General features: G+C 39.2%; 1 protein-coding gene across 3 annotated transcripts in view; it reads right to left on the reverse strand.

Annotated features, from left to right (window-relative positions):
• Positions 1 to 709: 709 nt before the first annotated feature.
• Positions 710 to 24,007, reverse strand: part of hipk2 (homeodomain interacting protein kinase 2) — a 99,281-nt gene continuing 75,983 nt past the window's right edge. The window contains exons 8-15 of one of the 3 annotated variants that reach the window (XM_032580353.1): positions 20,863 to 20,992; positions 19,577 to 19,698; positions 14,056 to 14,186; positions 11,865 to 12,047; positions 10,835 to 11,155; positions 10,102 to 10,355; positions 9,855 to 10,015; positions 710 to 8,738 (exon numbers count right to left, since the gene is read on the reverse strand). In XM_032580353.1, coding sequence (XP_032436244.1) covers positions 8,274 to 8,738; positions 9,855 to 10,015; positions 10,102 to 10,355; positions 10,835 to 11,155; positions 11,865 to 12,047; positions 14,056 to 14,186; positions 19,577 to 19,698; positions 20,863 to 20,992 — 1,767 coding nt within the window. In that variant the 3' untranslated portion in view covers positions 710 to 8,273. Of the gene's footprint in view, positions 8,739 to 9,854; positions 10,016 to 10,101; positions 10,356 to 10,834; positions 11,156 to 11,864; positions 12,048 to 14,055; positions 14,187 to 19,576; positions 19,699 to 20,862; positions 21,089 to 24,007 lie in introns of all 3 variants that reach the window. The other 2 variants (XM_032580347.1, XM_032580337.1) reach the window with 2 other exon arrangements.

Raw genomic sequence — 24,007 nt, forward strand, 5'->3', positions numbered from 1 at the left:
AGACAAAGCTTAAAACTTTCTTTTTTGATAAAGTTTTATAGTTAAAACAGAAAAGTTTTCCCAGTTGGGTTGAGGTTTAGGGGTAGGTAGCTGCCAATGGACAAACTGACCATTTTTCCTCACTTTCTTCTTCTATTACTCTCCAACTTGCATTGTTTTTCTGTTATTTCAACTGGTAGCGTTGTAGTTTCTCTGGTCTGGCTTTCTGTTTAGCTGTGAAACATTCCTGGAGGGCGGCATCAGTTGAAATAATGCTGCCATTAACTAATTGTTAACTCTCTCGTGTTAACTTTGTACTTTTCATGAGCGTAGAAAGTTCTCCTGGATCAGTGAATCTGTTTCTTTTTGTGTCTCTTCTCAAACCTTGGAAAGTGGCAGATTGTACTGGGCAAGTTTCTGGTTCTGCTGGAGGTTTCTTCCTGTTAAAGGGGGGCTTTTCCTCTCCACTGTCGCCACATGCATACTCAGTATGAGTGATTGCTGTCAACAACACAATGTAAGCAATTGTGTACAGTTGCTACATCAGGAGGAGTAAATGCTGTAAGTCAGTGACTCGAAGCAAAACTTTTTAAACTAATTTGAATATTTTTTTCATTTTGTAAAGTGCTTTGAGGCGACATTTGTTGTGAATTGTTGCTATAGAAACAAGCTGAGTTGAATTGGACACTATATGAAGATCACACACCAAAGAATAAAAAAGTGGAGACTGTTGCCGTGACTTGACAGTTTAATGTAAATCCAAGACAAAGTGTGATTACATTTCTACACATATACAATATGCATATGTGAGCTTACAAATTCTCATTAACTCGATTCACCTCTGAGACCCAAAAAATGATCAAAAGTAACAGTGAATAACAAGCTAGAACATAGTTCACCACAACGCGAGCCCCTTCTCATCCTACAGTTAGTAAGGAGGACAATTAAAATTACTATTCTCTTCTATCTGATGATGCTGTTTGTCTAATAAAAGTCCTCCTGTAAAATTTACAATTGTGTCATTAGTTTTTCAAAGCCTAATATAAATTCACTCATTTTTTCTACAACGAAAATGATTAAGAGAAGCACACAATATCCTAATGGAAAAACACAAGCGCTTAGTAGCATGTAGTCAACGTGTTAGGAGGTTTAAATAATCCTCTTTTTCTTATTGTCAATATTATATTTATTTTAAAACATTCTATAAAGCCAGTAAAATATCCATTCTCATAACATACTTGATAATATTAGGCTAAGGAACAGGGTATACATAAAACGCTACAATAACAAATTGAAATAAAGAGACATCACTCCCCGATAAAACTAATTAAGAAAAGACCATCAACAGAGATGTATACTAGGAAATACTGCAGCACACATTAGCTTCATTGACAAAGAATTAAATATCACAACATTGAGAAACCATACAGCAATAGACGCAAAAAAGGGGGTCAGGGTTTGATGCGCTCTTATTCTCGGTCCTTTAAATGTTAACTTATTATTTACCATTCATAGTTTCTAGGGAATATTTGAATCGGCCAATTTCTTCCTTCACACAAAAAAATTATTAAACGCATCAAAACTAAGAACTTTCATTACTTTCAGTCCACAGACACAACAGCAGGTATTTTCCTAACTTTTTTTTAGAATAAAAAAACATCTGATAAAGATTACAAGCACAAGTTTTATGCATAGATAAGAAAAATCTTATATATTAAATTACATTTTCTGTTAGAATCAAATCATCTCTACTTCTACCAAAGAATCTGAAACATATTTTTAAATTTTTTTAAGTGTAGTAGTCCCCAGAAAACAAAATTAAATTCGGTACCGCTCTGATTTCTGATGTAAGTTGAATATTTTCCCAAAGAAATTAAAACAAACAAAAAAAACTTTTCAAATCTAACTCTAGCACATTCAAGTTACATGATTCCTCATAAAAAACAATAGATGGTATGTACAATAATTCTGTTATAAAATCAGGACCTACGTTACTTCAAGTAAGCAGTTATTTCTCTTTAGCAGGTTTTATACACAACAATTATAACTGGAGGTGTTGAAAACTTTAATTTGAATCAGTCAATGAAGGCATCAAACCATGACCACCCAACCCTGAATTCCCCCGAGGAATAATCAGCGAAAGGAATAGATCCAATTAACAAAATGGTTAAATAATAATAATAATAATAATAATAATAATAATAACAACATGTATCCAAAGGGGTTTGGAAAATGTTTGTGTAACTACATTATGCATTTCTCTGTGACATAACGTATCTACCTGCACACCTGCCTTCATCTCCTTTGACCTTTGGGAAGCAGCTGCAGCTCCAGCCAGGTATTTCTACAGCGCAGGTGTTGCAGGTGTGTTTTTAACGAGCTGCGAGTCGTTTCAGAACGACTGCTGCAGCGCTGCAAGTATCACTGTCGGGAATGTTTGTCGGGATGAGTAACGCCGTAAGCAGGACTGGAAGTTTGAGCGCTTTTCGACAGGAGGACGACAGAGAGATGGACACGCTGCCTTGTTTCAGTTTCCACTAATTAAAATGTCACCTTTTAAAGCTTTGGAGGTATCGTTGGTTATTTGGAAGGCAGTAGTTAACATTAAAGTTGCTATCTGGGAAGGCTGTACACACCTCAGCAACACCGAACATTTTTAAACGCTACTTAAGCACATTTTGGTAATTTTAAGGGCACTCTATCTACGATGATGCTCACTTTTCTGACCCTCTTTTTCCTCAGTAATCCATAAAATGTTGGTTATGTGAAACAGACAAACATATCATACAAATCGAGTTCCACAGTGTTGTTTCATTCTGGAAAAATAAGACCATTTATATATCCTAATTATGATAATAGGCAACATTACATTGTTGGTTTTTAGTGGGGCTTTGATGGAAACCAGTTGTATAGTTATTGTGCCATGCATGGGTCACAAATTAATAAAATAATCACCCACTGAGAAATCTAAAGCCATGACAGATGTGGTTGGGTCACATAATGTTACATTCGTTTTGTGCAGATGACCATGACCTTTAAAAGTATGCTTCATACATTTTGGGTTATTCATTTTTGCAGGTCTACTCTGAAACCTTTTAAAATTAGCTTTCCTACAACAACAATAAAGCTAACACATTAAAAACAGAAAACAACGAGAGAAAAGGCATGATCATTCATTTCTGGCTTCGTTTAAACAGGTAAATGTGTGGAAGAATTCAAAATAAAAACAGAAAATAGATGTTTTGATACGGCGCTGTGAAAAAGTATTTACCCCTTTTATTCTGTTTTTGTTTTTTAATGTTTCAGATTATCAGAAATATCTTATTATCAAAGATAACCTGAGTAAATACAAACAGAAGTTTTCAAAAGATGATTTGAAACATCATTTATTAAGGGAAAATGAAATTATTTGAGCCAAATTGAAGGATATTTGTGCATGAAAGTTCTGTTTAAATGCAACTACCTCCTCTGTGAAAGCTTAGCCCCGACCCGTGACGATTTTGGAAAAATTCCACCAAAGCAGGCAGAGCTAAGGTACGGTGGGGGGCGTGGCCAAGAGTGGGTATGAGTGGAGGGGTGTGGTCTCGACAGAAGAAGGTCTGTTGCTACCTTATCAACTTTGTCGCTATATTTACAACTTTTCAGATGCCTCCAGCAACTTTTTTTCAAAACGCGACTAGCATCAAATCTAGCGACTTTCTTACTGACTTTCGACCATTAGCCCCCTCCCACTTCCTACGCACTGAAGTCTCTCTTAACAATGTTATCTTTTAAAATATTTTAGTGTGTGGAGAAAAAAAAAGATATCTACAAGGGGGTAATTACTTTATCATGGCGTCGTAGCTAAAAGTCCACAAAGAAACACCTGTGCTGTATGCATGTTAAATCCTCACAAACATGCGTTTCATAGAGTGAAATCCACACTTTATGAAGCGTTTGAAGTTATTGCCTGGATATTCTGGCAATGACGAGGAGGATTGCTTGTTCTGTGCTGTGCATGGTCGATCTCGTTAAAGTCTTTGGTGCCTCCATGCTGACGGGTGTGGACAGTAGTTGTGATATTCCCTCAAAAACAGTGGAATGTTTCAGTAGTTTGATTCAGAAATCCTCCAAGTTATGCACGTGTGCTCAGTCCTGAACGACCCAGAGGAAACGAAGGAGATGAAACAGAAAACAACACAACAGAGATGCCTGATGTAACCAGCAACATACCATGTAATCACATCTTCAAGTACCTGGACCCGAGGCGTTAACGGGGAGCGGAAAGTACCAGGATGAAAGCCGACTCCAGAGGGCGGATTACCCAATGGATTACAATTGGGACCCAATGGTAATGGATTACCCGAAAGCAGGTTTCTGAAAGCGCCCCAGTGGATTACCATTAGCCTACACACTTCTCTACCCTCAGCAGTGTTGCAACACTTTAGACAGGTGCACCCACCATAACCCGGTACGAAACATCACTGTACACCAGGTTACAAAACCCAAATAAGCCCGACATATCATAAAAACACACACACGTATTTTGATAAAACGTCCACAAGAATTATTGCAACAATCTCTAAAAAATAAACACAAGTACTACAGCCATGTAAAAGAAAAGGAAGATAAGTTAAAAAGAGAAAAAAAAATCACTTCAAATGCAAGTACTATGGCATACCAAGGAGGAGGGCAGAAGGCTTTGACTAGACCACCAGCAGTTCTGATGTGCCCATGTTCATTCAATAGGGCAAATGGTTATTTGTACTATTGGCTAAATAAAATCAAGCAGCAAACACACAAAGCGGCAGCCCTATTGGTTCTCTAAGTGTTCAGGCATTCCCGCCCCGTTGGCATGGCGATATCCGTGGATTGAAGACAAATGGACAGCAGTGACGAAAACATCCATAAGGCGCCCCTTCCAGGTGCATGCGCGTCCCATTTCCCGTCCGCTCTCTCCCTGCAGTGCCGGCGCCAACACCGTGCTCGCTTCATCAGAGCTCACAAACAATATGTCAGATACTCAGGAGCGCCACCACCAGGTGAGGCAGCGCCCGCCGCCAGGTGAGGCAGCACCCGCCGCGGCTCAGTGTAACTATCAACCTGCTCATTGCCAACTTGCAACCATTTTAAGTCCCTTTTAAGATGGAGAGTTCCCCCCGTTCCTACGCTTCCAACCAGCGCCTTTCCTTCACCCCGCTCGATTTCTCTTCCAAACATCCCTCTGTGCTCTGTCTGTTGAACTACCTCATGGCAACAATCACTTTCTGTCAGGCCCTTCTCTCAGACTAGCTCTTAACCTTGAAAAATACAGGTGCATCTCAAGAAATTAGCATTTGTTGAAGAAAATAGTGATTTATTTCTCTAAAGTGTAATGATTATGACTAATAGAAACTCACAAAATCAAAGGAAAGATGGCTGACTCGTTGACAGAGTCAGCCAATAAGAATATTGGTGGAAAGTTGAGTGGAAGGAAAAAGACCGGTTAAAAACATAATCTTTTCAGATAATTTTTTTAAAGCAAATTTGAGATTTATTTGAAAATCAACATCCCAGAGTCTGGAGGAAAATAGAATACACATTTTAGCTTTTTATAGTCTAGTTTTATTTTCTGACAGGACATGTACTGTACATGGCTACACTACAAATATCTGTTTTAATGATTGCTGTATTACTCTGCTAGATTAGCCATACTTTTCCCTTCCACTGAGTTTTCTATGAATAAGCTTGGAACAGCAAAATTTCTGTGCTATATTTTACCCTTTTTGTTGTGAGTATTCATAGCAGTCTTCTCCATAATTATGTATAAAGTTTCTTTCTTAAAAGTCTGATTTTTTGGTACCTTCTAGTTTTTTAAAAGATTCAATTTTGGGTTTCGTTTGCTGCAAGCCATAATCATTAAAATTAACAAAAAGAAAGTACTGAAATATAATTTTTTTCAGGTTTTTATGAACAGTTTGTCATAATGTAATTCATGAGATGCACCAAAAACTCTATTGTGTCTCAAACTTTATCCTGTAACCTCAAAACAACTGAGCTAACGTCTGTGCTTCCGAATCGAGATGCACGTTTTCTCCTGTGATTAGCAGAAAACGAGGAAAACAGCTACAGCTTCACTCTACATCTATCTATTATATTTACATGAATTTCCAGAACGAAGTGTAACATGACTTTATCTCTGACTTTGGTAAGTACCCCAGACAAATGATCTCATGCACACAGAATAATAACAATAAAAAAAAAAACAGCTCAGCGTGATTTCTGCTTTGACATTAATCTTCATCATCTGCGGGACGCTATGGTTGTGAAACAGCGAGGGCTGAGCCTACACCTGGAAGAAACCTACAAGTGTCCCAATTAAGATGTGAAACCGGGGAAAACGCGTCACGCTAAGTTTAGCCGTAGTCTCTCGCGGCTTTCGGGACCCGAGCCGAGTAAACTGTGTCGGTAAATCTGTAAGGCACTACGAGGGAACGACGATCGACATCTAAAGACTTGAGGAGGATCCTGTGGAGATGAGCTACACACGCATGGCTGACAGTAGCACACAGACAATCACGTTGTACATGCCTATGTTATTATAACCACTTTGTGCAATCACATTGAAGAAGAAAAAATAACAAATAACTCTATTGGTATCAAGGGAATTAAAAAAAGAAATAAAAACAGGTGCATACTGCTACATTCTATACACGGGGCCCAGCTAAGACACCTAGATCAAACTGAAGGTGGAAAAAAACAAAGGAAAAAATATCTATAAATACACTAAAAGATTTGTTGTCTTCTGTTGGTTAGATTTCCAGTTCCCTCCTCTGCTGGAGGAGGAGGAGTGGGCGGGGTTTCCTCTCTTCGTTTTCACCCCACGCCTCCGCTGATTTGGAAATACTAAGACAGTTCAAGGCCATCAGTATTTTTTTTATCTTTGAAGAGCAGCAGGTTTCCGTATTTCACCAAGTCCCAAAGCTTTTGGGAATTCAAACTTCCAGTCAATATCGCCCCCCTGTTCAACAGTCCCAAACATATTTAGGCGGGGGACGGGAGAGTAGAGCGGGGAAAGAAATTAAATAAATCTTAAAATGTCCGCTGTCCTCAAAACTTCCCCCACAAAACTAATGAGACATTGCTTCTTTTGTAAAGGAAAGCAAAGGGAGGGGAAACAAAAGCAGAACTGGCCCTTTTCTGGGGGGAAAATAGTCAAAAGAAGAAAAACAGTCGGCATCATTTTTCTCTTCTCCAGAGGATCTGAGTCACGTTTCCTTCTGTTCAGTCATTCCTTCTTCAAGTTACACATGACAGCTTCATGAGGGTTGCATGTTCCTCTGTCTCTGTTCATGTCTGAGGTCGAGGAGAGGATGGGATGGAGGATGAACACTGCAAAAACACAAAATCTCACCAAGATTTATGATCCAGTTAATGGTGCAAATTTCTTAGTAGACCTGAAATAAGACAAAACTAACTTTTCAGCAAGGTATGGGAGCTTAATTTATATAAAAAGTACTAGTTATAAGTGAAATAATCTGACAGTGAAAAAAATACTTTTATCATATTATAATTTATAATATAATACAGGAAAAGTGTCTTGTTCCAATGGCAGACTATTTCAATTATAGCTTCATTTTCATCAATATTAACCAGAGTTGGGTAATAACTAGTAACATTTACTTTTTGTAAATTTTACTCTTACTTGAGTAAAATTTCTGGATACCCAACCCAGTGTGAGTAACTTCACTGAATCAAGAACAACTAATAATTCACCAGACAAATATTGGCAGTTTTTGTTAAAAGGTCATAAGTTATGAAATTTACTGAAAGGAACTGATTTGGAAAAATGTGTCTTTTTCCTGTTTTTGTTACTTTGTTATAATTAGTTATATGAATTATTTTTATTTTGGTCTTTAAAATACCTACAATTCCACATAACTTTGTTGGCCTGATGATGTAATTTTGAAATATTAAATGACTGATGTAGCTTTATCACCAATTACCAAATACTCTTCTACTCTTATTTGAGTAATTTCTCAACTACTTTTTACTTTTATTTGAATAAAAATTTGTTGAAGTGTTGCTATTCTTACTTGAGTACTTGGAGATTCTACCTACAATAATTTCACATCAATAATATTAATTAATTACTGAACAAGCTCCTATTTCATGCTGAAAAGTTACTTGTAAGTTTTGTATTATTTCAACAGTACTATATATTTGCACCAGAAACTAGACTAAATATTCTTGGTGAGGTTTTGTGTTTTTGCAGTGCGGGAAGCAGCATCGCTGGGTCGGGGGTCGGGCCCCTTCAGTGTCAGTCCGGCTCATCTCTAGAGGTAAGGATACTGGTTGACCTTGGTGGGACTCAGTGGGTATCCAGTGTAGACAGTGGAGGCGGGTGAGGCGCTGATGTAGGCCTGGTGGGCGAACTGGGCCTGGTACTGGCTGTGGTGCATTGTGGGAGACGGCAGTACGCGGTGGCTCACGCTGACCGGGACCTGGTGGACGATGCTGGGGGGGTAGCTCCCGTGCTGGACGGCGTGGCGCGCCGAGCCCTGCGACGCCACCAGGTGGGCCACGGTGCCGGTGGAGCCCAGGGCGGCGGGGGCCGTGTAGGTGTACAGGTGGGGCTGGCTGGGCAGGTGGGTGGCGGCCAGGTGCGGGTGGACGCCGCCCGTGTGGGAGGGGCTGTTGTGATGGAAGGAATACGGGGCCTGAGCGGCGATGTTGGGGGTGATGTAGGCCTGCTGCCGGCGGTGTCCTGCATTTCGCTCAGCCACCATGTGCTGCTGAGCCTGAAAGAACAGACGAACCAACAGAGTTCAGTCCTATTATACTTCCTTCAACAGGTTAGGACAGAGCTACGGTCTATACAAAACATACAAACTCATTCTTAGATAATGAGATTTTAGTGTGGTCAGTTCTGAGCTGCTGTCCAAGCTTCTTTAGGGTCTCTGTCCCGCTAAATGCTGCTGCTGGCCACGCCTCATAACTCAACATTTACACTCACACAGGAAAATGGCTGCAAACAGATGCACAGCTTTACAAACATACATCTTTAAAAAGCAGAAGTGGAGTCTCCTGCACAAAAACAAAACAAAAAAAACATCTGCAGCATGTAGTTTCTGGATGGTAAGAAAACAACAAAACACTTGTCTTTTCCAGCAGCCATTGTACAGTGCATACAGCAGTTGACCAAACATGCCGGAGCTCTGCTTGGGTTGCTAGGTAATGGCACAGTTATATTGGTATTAAGTCAGGCAAAAAGCACTGAACTTTTCACATGTTGAAGGTAGAAGTATTTTTTTATCTGCAGATGCATCCTTTGCTACAAATAATGAAGCGTTCATTAAATGAATGTATATTTAATTATTTCATTTTAGGCAATAAAATGTTTATTATATGTATTTTTTACTGTATTATTCATTTATTTGCAATTTTAATGCATTTCTAATTTTGTATAAAATATTAGAAATTAAAAATCTGCAGAATTTTTTCTCTCTGATTGCTCGTCTGAATTATTAACAACGATAAACCTAACTGACCAAATGTTGTGGAGCTCTGCTTACGTTGCTAGGTGATGGGCTGGGCTTTGCTAGGGTTGCTAGGTGACGGGTAGTGTCTGCTGATTTGTGACATTACATTCAGAAGGATTTTGAAAAGACTCATTTTCCAAACACAAAAAAAATGTGAACTTATTGCCAAAACTGCTGGATGATCTTTTTTTTTCATTTGTATTTTTTTAAGTGTTTGGGCTGTTTTCAAAAGCTGTAGAAACCAAAATAGAAGACCAAAAATGAGCAAAGTGTGAATTTTGCGTAATACATACCCTGTAAATATTGCCTTGATGGGGCATAATCAAAACATTATCGTAATGATCAGTTACATTGACTGTTTGGTGTGTACTGTACCTGGCTGAGATTGAGTGGCTGCTGCTGAAGTGGGTGTGGTCCTGAGCGCTGCTGTCGATAGGCCACGCCCCCGGCCATGCCTCCTGGTATGTGATTATTGCCCGCTGTCACTCCATTGGAGGATTTAAACTTGTAAGCTATATTCTGATGATTCAGTCCATCTGTTCAGTAGACAAATAAATGAATCTGTTCATCTGCAAAGCAGCAACTTTTACCTCTGTATCTGAATTATTAAAGCGGCGTTTACCTGGCATCAGCCGCTCACATTCGCTGGGCACCTCAGTGTTCTGCGTCTTCAGCGGAGGGATGATGATTGTGCGAGGGTTCCCATTGTTGTAGTTGTCCAGGATGGTGGTTTTCGTGTCGTAGCTGTTGTTGATGTTGTGGTTGTGGGGTCTTGACTCCAGGCTGTAGGGGCTGTTGTGACTGGAGCAGTCTGACTCGGGGGAATCATGGACCGTCACACAGCTGATGACGTTCTTTCTGTGCTTGGAAGATGAGCTGCAGAAAACAGACAAAGATAGTTAGGAGGAATGTTTAACATATTTCAATTCTTAATTTTTTTCCCACTTTTCAAAATAGGAAAGAAAAAGAGCAGGCGACCTTTCATACTGTTGCTATGAACTTTTAATTATTTTGGCTAATTTTAGTTTATGACACATCACAATATAATCCATTTTATTTATGGTTTTCCTTGTGAGTGGTTTTTATTTCCATTATAATTTTTGTTTTATTTGTTGCATCTTATTTGGGATATTTCAAACATCTTCTAATTCCAGTGTTATGGGTTCTTTGCTAAATTAAAGTTTATTGGTGTCAAGAGGGCCACAATCAACATATTACTTGAAAATGGTCTCAAAACAATAATGTTATTGTTTACCACAATAATTACTGAGACATTTTAATGTCCAGCAAAATTTGTAAAAAAAAATAAATCTAAACCTAAAATCCAATTGGTGAAGGAAAAAACCCAAACGGACCCGTTGTTCTGCTTCTGGTCGTCGTCCTCTGAGTCGCTGCTGATGGTGATGATGCTGACGGCGGGGCTGGGCGTGTCGGGGATGATGATGGTCTGTCTGGGGACATGGTGCTGGTGCTGATGGTCGCGGGTGGTGCTTGAAGCCTGTTCTGCTTCGTTGGCGCCCCACCCTCCTCCGGCGCAGCCCTGCGCCGGTGGGCAGTGGGCCGCCGACCCGTTCTGTAGCACGGCGCAGCGAGGGGGCGTGTTCTCCTTCACCCGCTTGGATCGCTGCGGCGACACCACCATCTGGGAGGATGACACCTCATAGGTCGACACGTTCCTTGGAAAAACAGAGGTGGAGATCAGGCCACTGGTGCTGAAGATTCAGGAGCATTAAAGGGGCAGGAGCATTAAAGGGGCAGTATTATATACTTAGTGGCGTTTTATAGAACAATCAGTGTTATTTTCAGTTGTTTTAAAAATGCTGTATATTACAAATATGACTTAAAAGAAATTACATTTCATAATTTACAGACACCCAATTTCAAGGTCTCTGTCTCTTTAAAAACTTCTGCTCTTTCTGAAACTCTGCCTTAGGAAGTCATCACAGCATGGCTCCTCTATCAACCCTTTAACTGCGCTTTTACCAGCATTGATCTGAGAAGTAGCTCCTTTGTTGCCCCGTTTCCACCAGGAGTTTGCTAATTGCTGCTGGCTAGTCTGAAGGAGCAATGTGGGGTAGTTAAAGGAATAGGGCTGCTACCTTACGAGGCAGAAGCTCGTAAGGTTGGAAACTGCAGCTGGGAGGAGGAGCTACGTCTCGAAGGCAGGGCTAGGTCCAGCCAGGCGTTTGGTGCTGAATGGTTGCCATGGAGATTAAAGGATTCCTCAAACATGCATGAAAAAATCAAGGCAAAAATCCAGGTATGTTTTTGATGAGGGAATAACATCATAACAGGATGTAAAGCTAAAAAAAATTATATTACGTAATACTGCCCCTTTTGTCCCTATAAATTCCTTTAAAAAGTCTTCATCAGTAGTTTGCATACCTGGTCGACATCTGGTGCTGTTTGGTCTTTTTGGAAGAGGAGTTGTTATTGATGGATGACTGCCTCATGACATGAGCCACGCCCACATTGAGAGTCTGGTTTGATGGGAGTGTGACATGACCAGTCAGCAAGGCTGGCTGCTGCATGATGGGATTATAATGGCTCCCATGAGGATGGGAATTCCTGCAGAATGACACAAATGATGCACATTCATCTCAATCAACTAGAATATTATTTGAGTTATTTCATTTTAAGAAGCGAAACAAACATACAGTATATACATTAATTCCACATCGCTAGTGCTAGGTACACTTTTGCTAATCTTCAAATGCACAAATAGTGGAGCTACACTTTAGCTTAGCGCTTTGTGCTAACATGTGGCTTCCCCTAAATTAATTTTTTTGGATAAATTAATTCTAAAGCACTAATTTACTTGGCTGTATTGTAACTTCCACTTGAGTAAAATTTGATATCTGTTGAAGTTCTGGTTATCGATTGACGATTAAGAGCTAACAAGAAAGATTTGCTGTTGTGTGTTGTTGGCGCTAACGTTAGCTAACTCATTAGCTATGTTGAGGCCCTGTTTACAAGATGAGCTCACAGTTGTAGCTCATGTCATGGCTATATCTGTGACTACCACACTTTTTCCTTCCACTAATCTTTGCATTAATACACTTCTTTCTAAGAATGATTGTCTGTGGCTTATACTCCTTGTTTTATTTTATTTCAGATTTTTTATTGGCTGTAATGTAATATTTTGGTTTTCTTAAGCTGTAACCATAATCGTTACAATTACCAAAAGAAAGCTATACATTTTTTTATCTGAATTGACAGAATATATTTACTTTTTCAATTATATTTTTATTTTATTCAGATGCATGTCAAGAATCTGCAGAAAAAGTGTCAGATATATCTGCAAAATAATTGTATAAATCAGTAAACATTGGCAGGAACACAGTATTTCACAGTGAAGCCAGTAGGTGGCAGTGGCTCTCTTTTCTGAAGAGGCTAAAAAACGAGAGGAGAGAGCAAAGAGGGAGGGCAGAGGAGCTGACACCAGCAGCTGTGGAGCGATAGCTCTGCAGAGGAAGTGCGACACTTTCCCGATCTTCTCTCTGAGGACTACAGAGCTGCAACTGGACAGGAGGGGAAGGAGTGGCAGGGCGGGGCTGTCTTCCCACAGACGAGCAGCCCTGAATGGATCCAAACATACATCGCCCCGGCAACCTCCAATGCATACACATTATATACTGTATCTGTACATATATGTCCCTCTGTCCCGCTTCCATCTAGCCTCCCATTCATCAATTAACTTCAGTGACAGGCTGCACTCTGCATGGCGTCTCTATCCTCCATTTCTCTGAGGTCAACCTGCTGGTGTTCCAGGACATGTTCTCATTTCAAGATAAAGTTACTAAAGAAGCAAAGATTCCTGAGTTAATGCATCAGTTTGGAAATAAAAACAACACAAATGAACTAAAAATAATACAGTTTCAATTCACATATTATATCATTCATTACAATTATTAATAATGTCTTGTGGTAGTATTGTAGATTCTACAGCAGGGATAAAGTAAACTGAAATATAGCAACATTTTCTGATTTCAAGTCTCCTCACACAACCTGCACACAAAACACTAAATCAACAAAAAGTCCCCAATTTCAATAACATTGTTTAATGTATGAAATACAATCCAACCTTTATTTCTGTTCCACAGATCAATAAGCAATTGAGCCATTAGGAATAATAAATATTAAGTAAATTGAAACAATCCAAACAAATTGTGTTAATTGTGTTAAATTGTGTTAAACACAATTTACAAAGAAAGTAACAAAAATTCTCTAAAACATATAAATAATTTTTTGTTATTCGAACTGGCCTAAAACAGGAAAAGTTTAGTCTCATTTAGACAGTGAGAAAAACATGTACATATTATACACCTCTTTATTTATGTATGTATAATAAAATCTGGTTTCAACTGTAAATGACGCTTTACAAAATTAGATTTTTAATTAAATGTCAAATAGGACTTTATTATAAAACACTGCAGTTTGAACATCAAGAATTTTCAAGGACTTAACAAGGATATCAAGAACTTTCCAAACCTTGAGAACAAACCTTTGAAATTCAAGCATTTTCAGGGATTTCAATCACCTGCATGAATTGTGCAGAAACTACTGAAGTGTTTACCTCCAGTTGGCGAGAGTCTGTGTGCTGCCCATGGAGTCTGGGATGACGGTGGCATGCTGGACGGAGGTGTGGGTGAGCTGCTGCCACGCTGGAGGCAGCAGGATCTGCTGGGTACCGCTGGGCCAGGCCTGCTGCAGAGAGAGAACCCGGGTCAGACCAACCATTTAAAGGTCACAACAAGGAGACAGAAAACTGAAAACTGGCCAGATAATATACAAAGTGCAGAGAAAGTGCTCCTTTAACTAAAAAATTCAATGTATTTTTCTGGCATTTGAAGTAATACTAACACATAGCAATGCATAATGTTTTACAGTAAACTAATCCTAGCATTACATAAAACATGTCTTATTACTGGGCATTCAATACAAATACACACAACTTATTTATTTTACACAGGTTTGAATATAAAGTAAAGGCCTAATTAAGCCACTACCAGAAACAAACTGTGTTGTCAGAGGTGACAGAAAAATGGATGGAGATAAATCCAGATCAGTTAGAGGCTGCTGGACCACCATCCTAAATATAAAGCCAGATATGATAGGCTTCCATCCTAGAATGGCCTAGTCAAAGTCCTGACATTAATACAATAACAAATCTGAAACAAAACCTGAAAACCTAAGTTCACAGATGCTCTCCTCCAATTCAAAAGAAGGAAGTCTAAAATTATGTGAATGTCGGGTTCAAACAACAGCAGGCAGGAGCAAAAATCTGACCATTTTTATTTTTTATGTTGGTTAGCTGAAATATTTTAAATAATGTAGCATGAGAAAATGGTGGTTTCTTTTCAAAAAGCACGAGCGATAACATTAAACTCAAACCAGAGTAGCTAGACGGCAAATATCTGATGAAGTTTGTCAATTTGAGGGAGACATCCGTCAAGAGGAGAGCCGGACCTAATAAAGATACCTCAGATCCTTTCTTTGAGTGTGTGTGTTTCTGCGTGTGTGTGTCTGGGTGCAAACGTGAGCAGCTGAGTGTGTGATGCTTGACTGTGATTATGTGTGTGATGTGGGTCAAATCAACCAGCGCTCTAATTAGATTCCTACCTCTCTTCAGGTTGCTCTGAAAGAGCCTTCTTTGAATTTCTTATGCAGAACCAGAGACCTAGCGGGTGTAATCTGCCTGCAGATGTGCCATGTGTGTGTGAACACGCCGGGATGTGTGTGTGTGGGTGTGTGTGTAGCACTAGCAGTTTAATGCAGCTCTATTGATTAGCACTTTAATGTCAGGGCTAATGAATTGTTCCTTTAATATTGTTTATGCATCTATTTACGACACCATCAGTATGTGTTGCAGAAATGTCTTCAGCGCTTTTTCTGCTTTGTAGTCACAGCTACATGTTTCAGATCATCAACTACTTTCACTTTAAGAGATCCTAAGTAAATACAGAATGATGATTTCATTCATTTAAAGAAAAACATCCATCCAAGCCAACTAACACCTGGTAAAATCACTTATTAACCAGGATTACCCACATTTTTGGTTCAATTTCTCATCTCAAAAAACTAATGAAAAAGCACCAGTTGGATACCAAGAAGTTGGCAAAAAGACGAAAAATGGCTAAAAAACAAAGCACAGCAGCCGTGATGGCAGTGTGATGGTCTGATGAGGATTGATTTTGAAGGACTCACATGGTCTTTTCAATTACAAGAAAGTCTTGAAGGAGAACGTTCAGATGTCAGTTTGAGACTGCAAGTCCAACACGGAACAACTCAAAAACTGCAAATATCTCTCCACGAGAATGTCAAGTTATCAGAAACCGTGGTGTTAGCTGTTGGTACTAAGGGGTACACAACCAGATGTCTACTCCAAACTGTCAATTAATGAAATATAAACTACAGTTTATATTTACTCAGGTTATCTTTTGTCTGACTTGTTGGGTGATATGCATTTATCTATTTTTAATGGATAGGCAGACTGGGTTTCTAGGCAGAGAAGCCCAATCTGCCAGTGTGATTGAACCCTTTAACCCTAACCCTAACCCTCAACCCCAACCTTTCCAGACTCAAGACCAAAGTCTCAGATTTAGAGGTTCTGATTCTCATCATTGTTTGATTTTGATGATATGAAACATTTGATCAAAACAAAATAAATCTGAAACAGACAAACCATGTAAGGAGGTAAAACACTTCTTCAAGGCGGTGTTTTTGTACTGTAATCTTTGCATGTGATTGGTTTGTTTTTGTGTGTGAGGCAGGTTGCACAGAGCTGACGGTTGGGGGTGGAGTTGGTGCAACATGGCTGCTTTGTCTCAGCCATAATGACTGACATCTCTAATGGAACATTCTGGAGATGTTCTTTCCATCCTGACCACATCCAGGGCCTTTTATCAGCGGCCCATTAACAGACTCTAATACGACCAGCCCGTCTCCTGCTCGCTCTATCTCCATTCCTGCCACTCTGCATGCCTTTCTCACGCGCCGTCTACGTTGTGTAACTGGCTCGTCTGCCCTGAAATGGTAACCCAGTTAAGGGGTTGTTTTCGTTCTCCTCAGAGCCCACCATCACCATCAGCGGCCCACCGCCTCCCACCGCGACCGGGACTGCCTGGGAGAAACCCTTTGTCACCTCAGGCCTTTCAAAGCCCCGGCTCTCACTCCCCAATTGTTTCCACATGTTCTGCATTCCTGCTCCAGATAAAGGTCCCGCTGGTTCCCCTGCCTCCCGGCTCAGAGCCGCTCACCCCCCGACCTTCGCTGCACCCTCTCCCTCTCACTCCGTTTCTGCACAGCCAGGTGCTTGAGACCAACCTTGGCTTGGCTCAAGGTGGGCAAAGAGTCCGTGGGTAACAGTAAACAAGCAAGAGGCGAGCTCAGACCTCCCACTGCAGAGGAATAAACACACTCACCACATACCCAGTTATTAGGTGTTCTGCTCACTGGCCTGTAAAAGCCATCTGCTTCAGTTAACTACTGCCTGTCTTTGTTTAACATGTGTGCAGACGGAGGTGACAAGGAACACCTGCAGGGCACGGAGGAAGAAGGTTACTGCAACATAAGATTGTTTTTTTTCACAATTTTAATCATTAGTTGGTTGGATCTTACGATGGAAAATCAGGCCCACAGTACAAAAAAAATAAAAAACATATACTTACAAGAATAAAGCCATAAAATTATGAGAATAAACTTGTACGGAAAAAATTGCAATAATATAAGAATTAAGCCATGTGAGAATAAAGTCAAATTAGTATGGGAATAAAGTGGGAATAATAAAATAAAAAAAGTCATATTTTGAGAATGAAGTCACAATGTTACGAGAATAGAGTCATAATATGAGAATAAATGCATAATAACACAAGAAAAAATCATATTAAGAGAATGAAGTCATTACGAGAATAAACTCGTAAGAGAATAAGTCATAATATTATGACTTAATATTATAATTCTCATTCTCATAATATTATGAGAATAATGTCACATGAGCATAAAATCAAGATAATATGAGAATAAAGTCGCAGAAGTACAAGACAAAAGTCAATATTATGAAAATAGTCACATTATTACAAAGAACAAACTTATACAAAATTAAAATCATAATTTTATGAGAATGATACTATTTGTAACTATTCGTAAAGTCATAGCAAGACTTCATTCTCATAATATGACCTTTTTGTTATTTTATCACAACTTTATTCCCATAATTTTACTTATTAGGCCCGAGCAGCAAAGCGTTGCGAAGGCCTATTGATTTTTATTTCCTTATTTTCTTAGTGAGGCCCAACACCCCGTCGTAGGACTGGTTGCTGAACGCGTTGCTGACTTTTTGCTGCCTCACCCGAGCTTTTCCCTGACCTCTGGAGATCCTGGGAGGCCTGTAATTTGGAGCGCCTGACTTGGAAGCAGCCATGGAGCTAATCACCATTTGGTATCTGACAGATTAACTCACCGTAGAAACACACGCACGTGCACAGGCGAGCGCATGCAGCTTCGCTCCTCGCATGCCTGCCTACTGGATGATTAACTAGAGATAAGGGAACGATTTAAACTCCCAGGATTCTCAGGGATATTTAAAGCCTGCATGGAAATTTCCATAGGGAGAAAGACGCGGAGCGGGGATGGAAGTCACCAGCAGTCTTTCTGTGCAAGCGGGAGTCGCTGCAGAGGGAGCAGCCGAAACTTCAGGACCTTTCCAGAGTGAGGAGTGAGAGCAGAGGGGGCGATGACCTGAACACACTCAGGAAGAACCAGCTGCCGGCAGGGGCCGTGTTTTCCTCGCCCAGCCAGAGATACCACTGAGGGATTATGGGAAAAAAGGAACCCAAAGACTGAACGCAGCTGGATGTCATGAAGCTAACTTATCAAGCTTTATCCGTTAAGATGAAACAAAAAATTTATGTTTATTTCAAAATTAAATCATATTCAACATCTTCTGTTTCGAACACTTATCTTAATACCATAATACTTTTGTTTATTTATTAGGCTCCCCATTTGTTTCCACCACAGTAGAAAGCTGATCTTCCTGGGATCCAATTGATAAAACCCAAATGATATTCATGCAACACATAAGATCATTTCGACATTAAAATATAGTATAATAAATTTAGTCAGACATTATACAAACTACACACATGAATCCAGATTTTTTAAAAATAGGATTAAATAAAAATAACATTTCAGTGCTCCTTTAATTATAAAATCTTGTTTTTATGTGATTTATTCCATTCCTGAATTGCTCTGAGTGCAACAGATTTTTGTAAATTTTTTCTTTTTTACCCCTCCAGGGGGTCTTTTGTGGCTCTAGTGTCCCTTATATGGTAGTGGGCTGACAGGAAACAGGGAAGGAGAGGGGGGAAGACATGCGGCAAATGTCGTCGGGTCCGGGAGTCGAACCCGCGACGGCCGCGTCGAGGACTCAAGGCCTCCAAATATGGGTCGCGCTATCCCCTACGCCACCACGGCACGCCAGATTTTTGTAATTTTTATAATAAGTTTGCATCTTTTAACTATGTTTATCTGTCAGCTCTCTTACTACAAATGAAATCTCTGAACCCAATAAGTCCTAAGAAAACTCATAACGCCTCATTTCATAGTTTTTCTTATTCAAATGCTTTAACTTTTCAAAATTATGATTTTGTGCAGCGGTATTAAACTGTGTTATTATGTAGGTTTTTCTGCTCTGATGCATAAACCCAATCAACTACGACACTTGTCACTACCAGCCTTTAAAAACTGTTATGACCAAAGATCATTTTCTATGTTTATTCTAAAACATAGAATGATATTCCAAAACATATAAAGTCAATCTCAACATATGCGCTTCTTAAGAAGAATCATGCATCATTTCTTTTTTTTTTTTTTACAATCACTGTTCAGTGTAAATATTCGACTGTTTTGTAAATTGGTAAGTCTCTGTGTCTGTTAATGGGATGTGATGTTCCATATCTGTGTGTTTTATGTTCTGCAGAAGAGGAACCTGCTGTAAAACAGTAATTATGCTGAGCCAGGCCAGATTTCTTTTCATCTTTTCCTGTTTAAAAATTAAATAAATAAATAAAGTTAAAATGTGGGAATGTGCCCCTCACCTGTGTGAGGAGGCCAGGTTGGATCTGCAGAGGTTGGGCACCGGGAGCCTGCGTCACTATGGGAACCGCGTTCTCCATCCTCACAGAGTAACTGGTGTGCTTGGAAGGGGATGCCTGCAAACCTGCTCATGAATAAAACACAAGTGAAGAATGTCATAAAAATAGAATGACAGGCGCTCAGAACGTGACTACATTTCAGATCAGAGTTAAAATAACTCAGACTTTATGCTAAATACATTTCTGCTTTGTGTGCTGAAATCATACAGGTGAATCAAGAGAAAATAAAATTATTATTGAAAAAATGGTTTCTTGTATCAAAAAGTTAAACTCACATATTTATTCATCACACAGAGTGAGATAATCAAAGCATTTATTTCTGTTCATTTTGGTAACTATGGCTTAAAGTAATTAAAACACATAATTCATTTTCTCATCAGATATTCACACCGTGACTGAAGTCATCACTGTTTCTTGTAAAAGCTTTCTTTTGACACTGTTTTTCCTTCCACTGAACTTCTGCGTGTCTATAGCACTCTGTGAACTGCCAGTTTAAATCGTAATGACCTTTCATAGCTTACGCTCCTAGTGGATGATGTTAGTGACGTTGCACTCAGCAGTCCCTCACATATGAATCTAAAAAATTCAGAGTTTTCATTTGCTTTTTGTTGTTACACTGAGATGTTTCTATAAATATAAAACATTGTTCTGAAATGATGATTTAATTTATTACTGAAAGTGTAACTTTCCTCTGATTGAGCTCTAGCAGCGTTTAACAGGTAATAAGTTGCTGAGGAGTACCGTAGTTTTAGGTCACTTTTCTTTCATGAATTGATTTAATTCATCCACATTGGAGGATTTTTCAGCATGAATGGCCTGTTCAAGGCAATTCACAGCTGGATTTAAGTACGGGATTTGACTAGGCCACTTGACAATCTTTGTATATTTGTATTGTCCTGCTTCATGACCCAGATGTACTTAAGTAATCTTGAATAACTTCAGATGTGTTGCTTTCTGAGGTCTTCATTCTTCTGTTTAAATCGTTAAAAATGGTGAAAATTAGTTGATTACATTTAATTCATAAGGTAAGTAGATTTTCACATGAAGCCAGGGTGGTTAATATATGAAACCATCATTTTAAAACAACTTCTTTTCATTTTTGCTCAGATTTTCTTTGTCCTGAAAGATTCAAATGTGACAAAATATTTTAGTTTCCTTTTTGAACATCTGAAATAAATAATTTTCAGTGATATTCTGAGGTTTTCCCATGCTAACGTTAACGTGGTTACCTTGGAATCCCGGCGGGCAGACGATGAGCGCCTGCTGGAAGGGGTCGGGCCGAGCGGCGCAGAGCTGCGGCGCCCCCGGCTGCAGCGGCATGCTCCTCTGGGCCACAGCCGCCATGGAGGCGGCAGAGGGCTGGTAGAGTGCAGATTGGTAGTTTAGTATGGAGACGTCAGGACTGGCAAAGGAAAGGGTGGCATTGTTGGTGGAGGAGGGAGCCAGGTTGGTGGCCTAAAGGAATGGTGGGACCAAAATAAAAGTCATGAGGGTGGAGGTTCTGATGGGAATGACAGGGAGGTGGGATGGAATCAGCAGAAACAATCTGGACAGAAATAATGGAAGGGAATCCAAGGAAAGAATCTGGGAGCAGGCAGAGCAGAGGAATCTTAAAATATGCAAACCGCTCATTTGATTAATTAGGTGGAGAAAAAGGATGTGAGTGGAAATGCAATCAATGCCACGGTTGCATGAATAATAACTCAATGACACAAAATCCCCTGAAAATAAATGCAGTTGAATCATTTGAGCTGTTTACCACAGAATCGGTTTTTACTTGAATAAATTGCTTCTGGGTGTTTATTAATATTTACGGTGCTGGTCATACATTCTGTTTTTGTTGTGGGCTGAAAATATGTAATTATAATGAATTTTAAAAGAAAGAATCGGTTGCACGTGTTTAAATGTATTGTGGATTTGTTTGCATCCCCAATGAAAGATTTAAAAAAATTAACTTCAAATATTTCAAATAATTCACACAAGTGAAAAATGGAGCACGAAGGATCAAATGCTTACATGCTTTCATTCAATGTCTCCAATTGCAGCGAAATAAAGGGCATTTTAGTGCATCAATAATCATTTAACATAATCTGCCTGGATCACTGATTTTTTTACAATGAAAATCACTGATTGTGTGTTGCTACTGACAAATTTTGAAATATTTGGTAAATATTTCAAATATTTGGCAAATATTCCCAATGTTTCTAACTAATATTGTAAAATTAGTAACAACACACACATTTTTAAAAATCACAACCACTGCTTTTGTGGTGCTGCTAACTAATTTTGCAATATTTACGCTTACTTGATTCAAGTAAAAAATACTGCCACCTGCAGGTGAGAGTTAGAAGACACTTAAACACAATATTTTATATTTTTTGCAGAAAAATTTCAATAACTTTTCCAATTATGCATTAGAGTGAAACAAATGTAGCCAGATTCTTTCATTCATGATCAAATTAGATCATGACTTTCAAACCCAGAGAAATGTGCAGGTGGCAGCATCATGCTGAGGGACTGCTTTGCTGCCAGGAATAATTGTAGATTGCAAAGCGTGGATGTTATAAAGAAGAACTATTATATGACTTAAACTTGAATCAACTACTGGCAGCATCATGATGATGAACAATTCAAATGATTATTTCTAAGTTACCTCTAACCAAATTGACTTTTTATTCAAACTTGTGCACCAAATTATTATCTTTAAAAATCCCTGGAGTTTTATATTGATTAATAATAATAATCCACCCGGAAAAAAGGATTGATTGAAATGCATCAGTGAAAAGCCAAAGTGAATGTGATATTCATGTCCATGATGAGTTCATGTAAAGTTCGGACATAGTGCTAACATGAACCTGACAGAAGCAGAAATGTTTGTTATTCCCACTAAAATGTGATGTGATCTTAAAAATCAGCCTAGAGCAAAACTCTACATCAGCTTTTCACACAAAGTGTCAATCTGTGTAGAAAAGTTAGTAAAGTTAATAAATCACATGTCACAAGGTTCCTGTCTAGTTTCCATCTCAGTTACGATTGACAGAAATACATTTCCAGTCAGCTGTGATTGCATAGTTATGTAAATTTGGTAACTTCTGCATGTTTTAAGCATTAGACGTGTGGAATATCTTCTGAGAAACAAACACTTTTAAAAGAAACATTTTTTTTCTTTTCAGATGAGGAGTTGTACCATGAGACGACGTCTAATTTTAGCTTTTTGCATTAGGTGTATGTAGGAGCAGAGCTTTCATTTTTCATTTGCTCTCTTTAGAGAGTGTGATGAACATTAGGAGAGGAAAACATGATCAATATTTTTCTGTGGCATTCATCAAAACAGGCACAGAAGGAGCAAAACACAAGCCAAAAACACTTTCCAGTTCTGCAAATGAGCTGAGAAAAATAAATCAGTAACTTGAGCCTGTTTAGCTGCCCTGAGAGCCAGTTGCAGGAAATACAGGCAGGAGGAAATGTTGACGCATTTAAATCACAGCAAGACGACGTTTTTGTCGCTTATATGAGCTCATTCAGTATAGTGGCGACAGAGAAGATAGAGTTGGATTTGTAGCTGGGCACAATCTGGTAAACCTTGTAACCAGAAGCTCTTGTGATTCCTGCACAAGCCAAAAGTCAGCAGTTTGATTCACAGATTGTTGGGGAACAAAGCGGTAAAGCACCACAGGCTCAACCAAACGGGAGGAAAGAAGGGAAGACAGACGCGGACGGGAGAGCGAGGAAGCCTGGTGAAGGGATTCTTAAGGCCCTGGAAGCCCAGGGATGCTGGGCAAGCAGGAAGCGCGGCTTGTCGTGTGTGTGATCAGCACTTTGTGACAATCCCACAGGACCGGGCCACAGACAGAAACTCTGGGCAGACAGATATCCAGGCACCCAGACGGAGAGCGAGGCTGATAAACTGACAACAGGAAGAATGGACCTAATGAGAGCAGAAACGGCTCATTTCTGGCAGGGAAGCTGAGGAGCTACTGATTACAAAATTCACAGTTTATAGCTTTTTAATTGGCTTTTGTTTTAGTAATTCTCAAACAAATACTCTCATATATGCTAATTATTAGTCAAGCTTCAAATTTGACAATTTAAATTTTAAATAAAGAACAATAAATCAGCTTCTCCAAAAGTATTCATACCTACACTGCAAAAACACAAAATCTTACCAAGTATTTTAAGTCTATTTCTAGTACAAATATCTCAATAAATAAGAAGAAGACAAAAAGTACTGGTTCCTATGGAGGATTATATCACTTATAACATGGATAAAATGTCCTATTACAAGTGAAATAATTTGACAGTGGAACTTTAATATTAAAGAAATTATTTAAAACAAGCTCCCATATCTTGTTGAAAGTTACCTGAAAGTTAGTT

The sequence above is a fragment of the Xiphophorus hellerii genome, chromosome 2 (genome assembly GCF_003331165.1).
Source record: "Xiphophorus hellerii strain 12219 chromosome 2, Xiphophorus_hellerii-4.1, whole genome shotgun sequence".
In the NCBI taxonomy this organism is placed as follows: domain Eukaryota; kingdom Metazoa; phylum Chordata; class Actinopteri; order Cyprinodontiformes; family Poeciliidae; genus Xiphophorus; species Xiphophorus hellerii.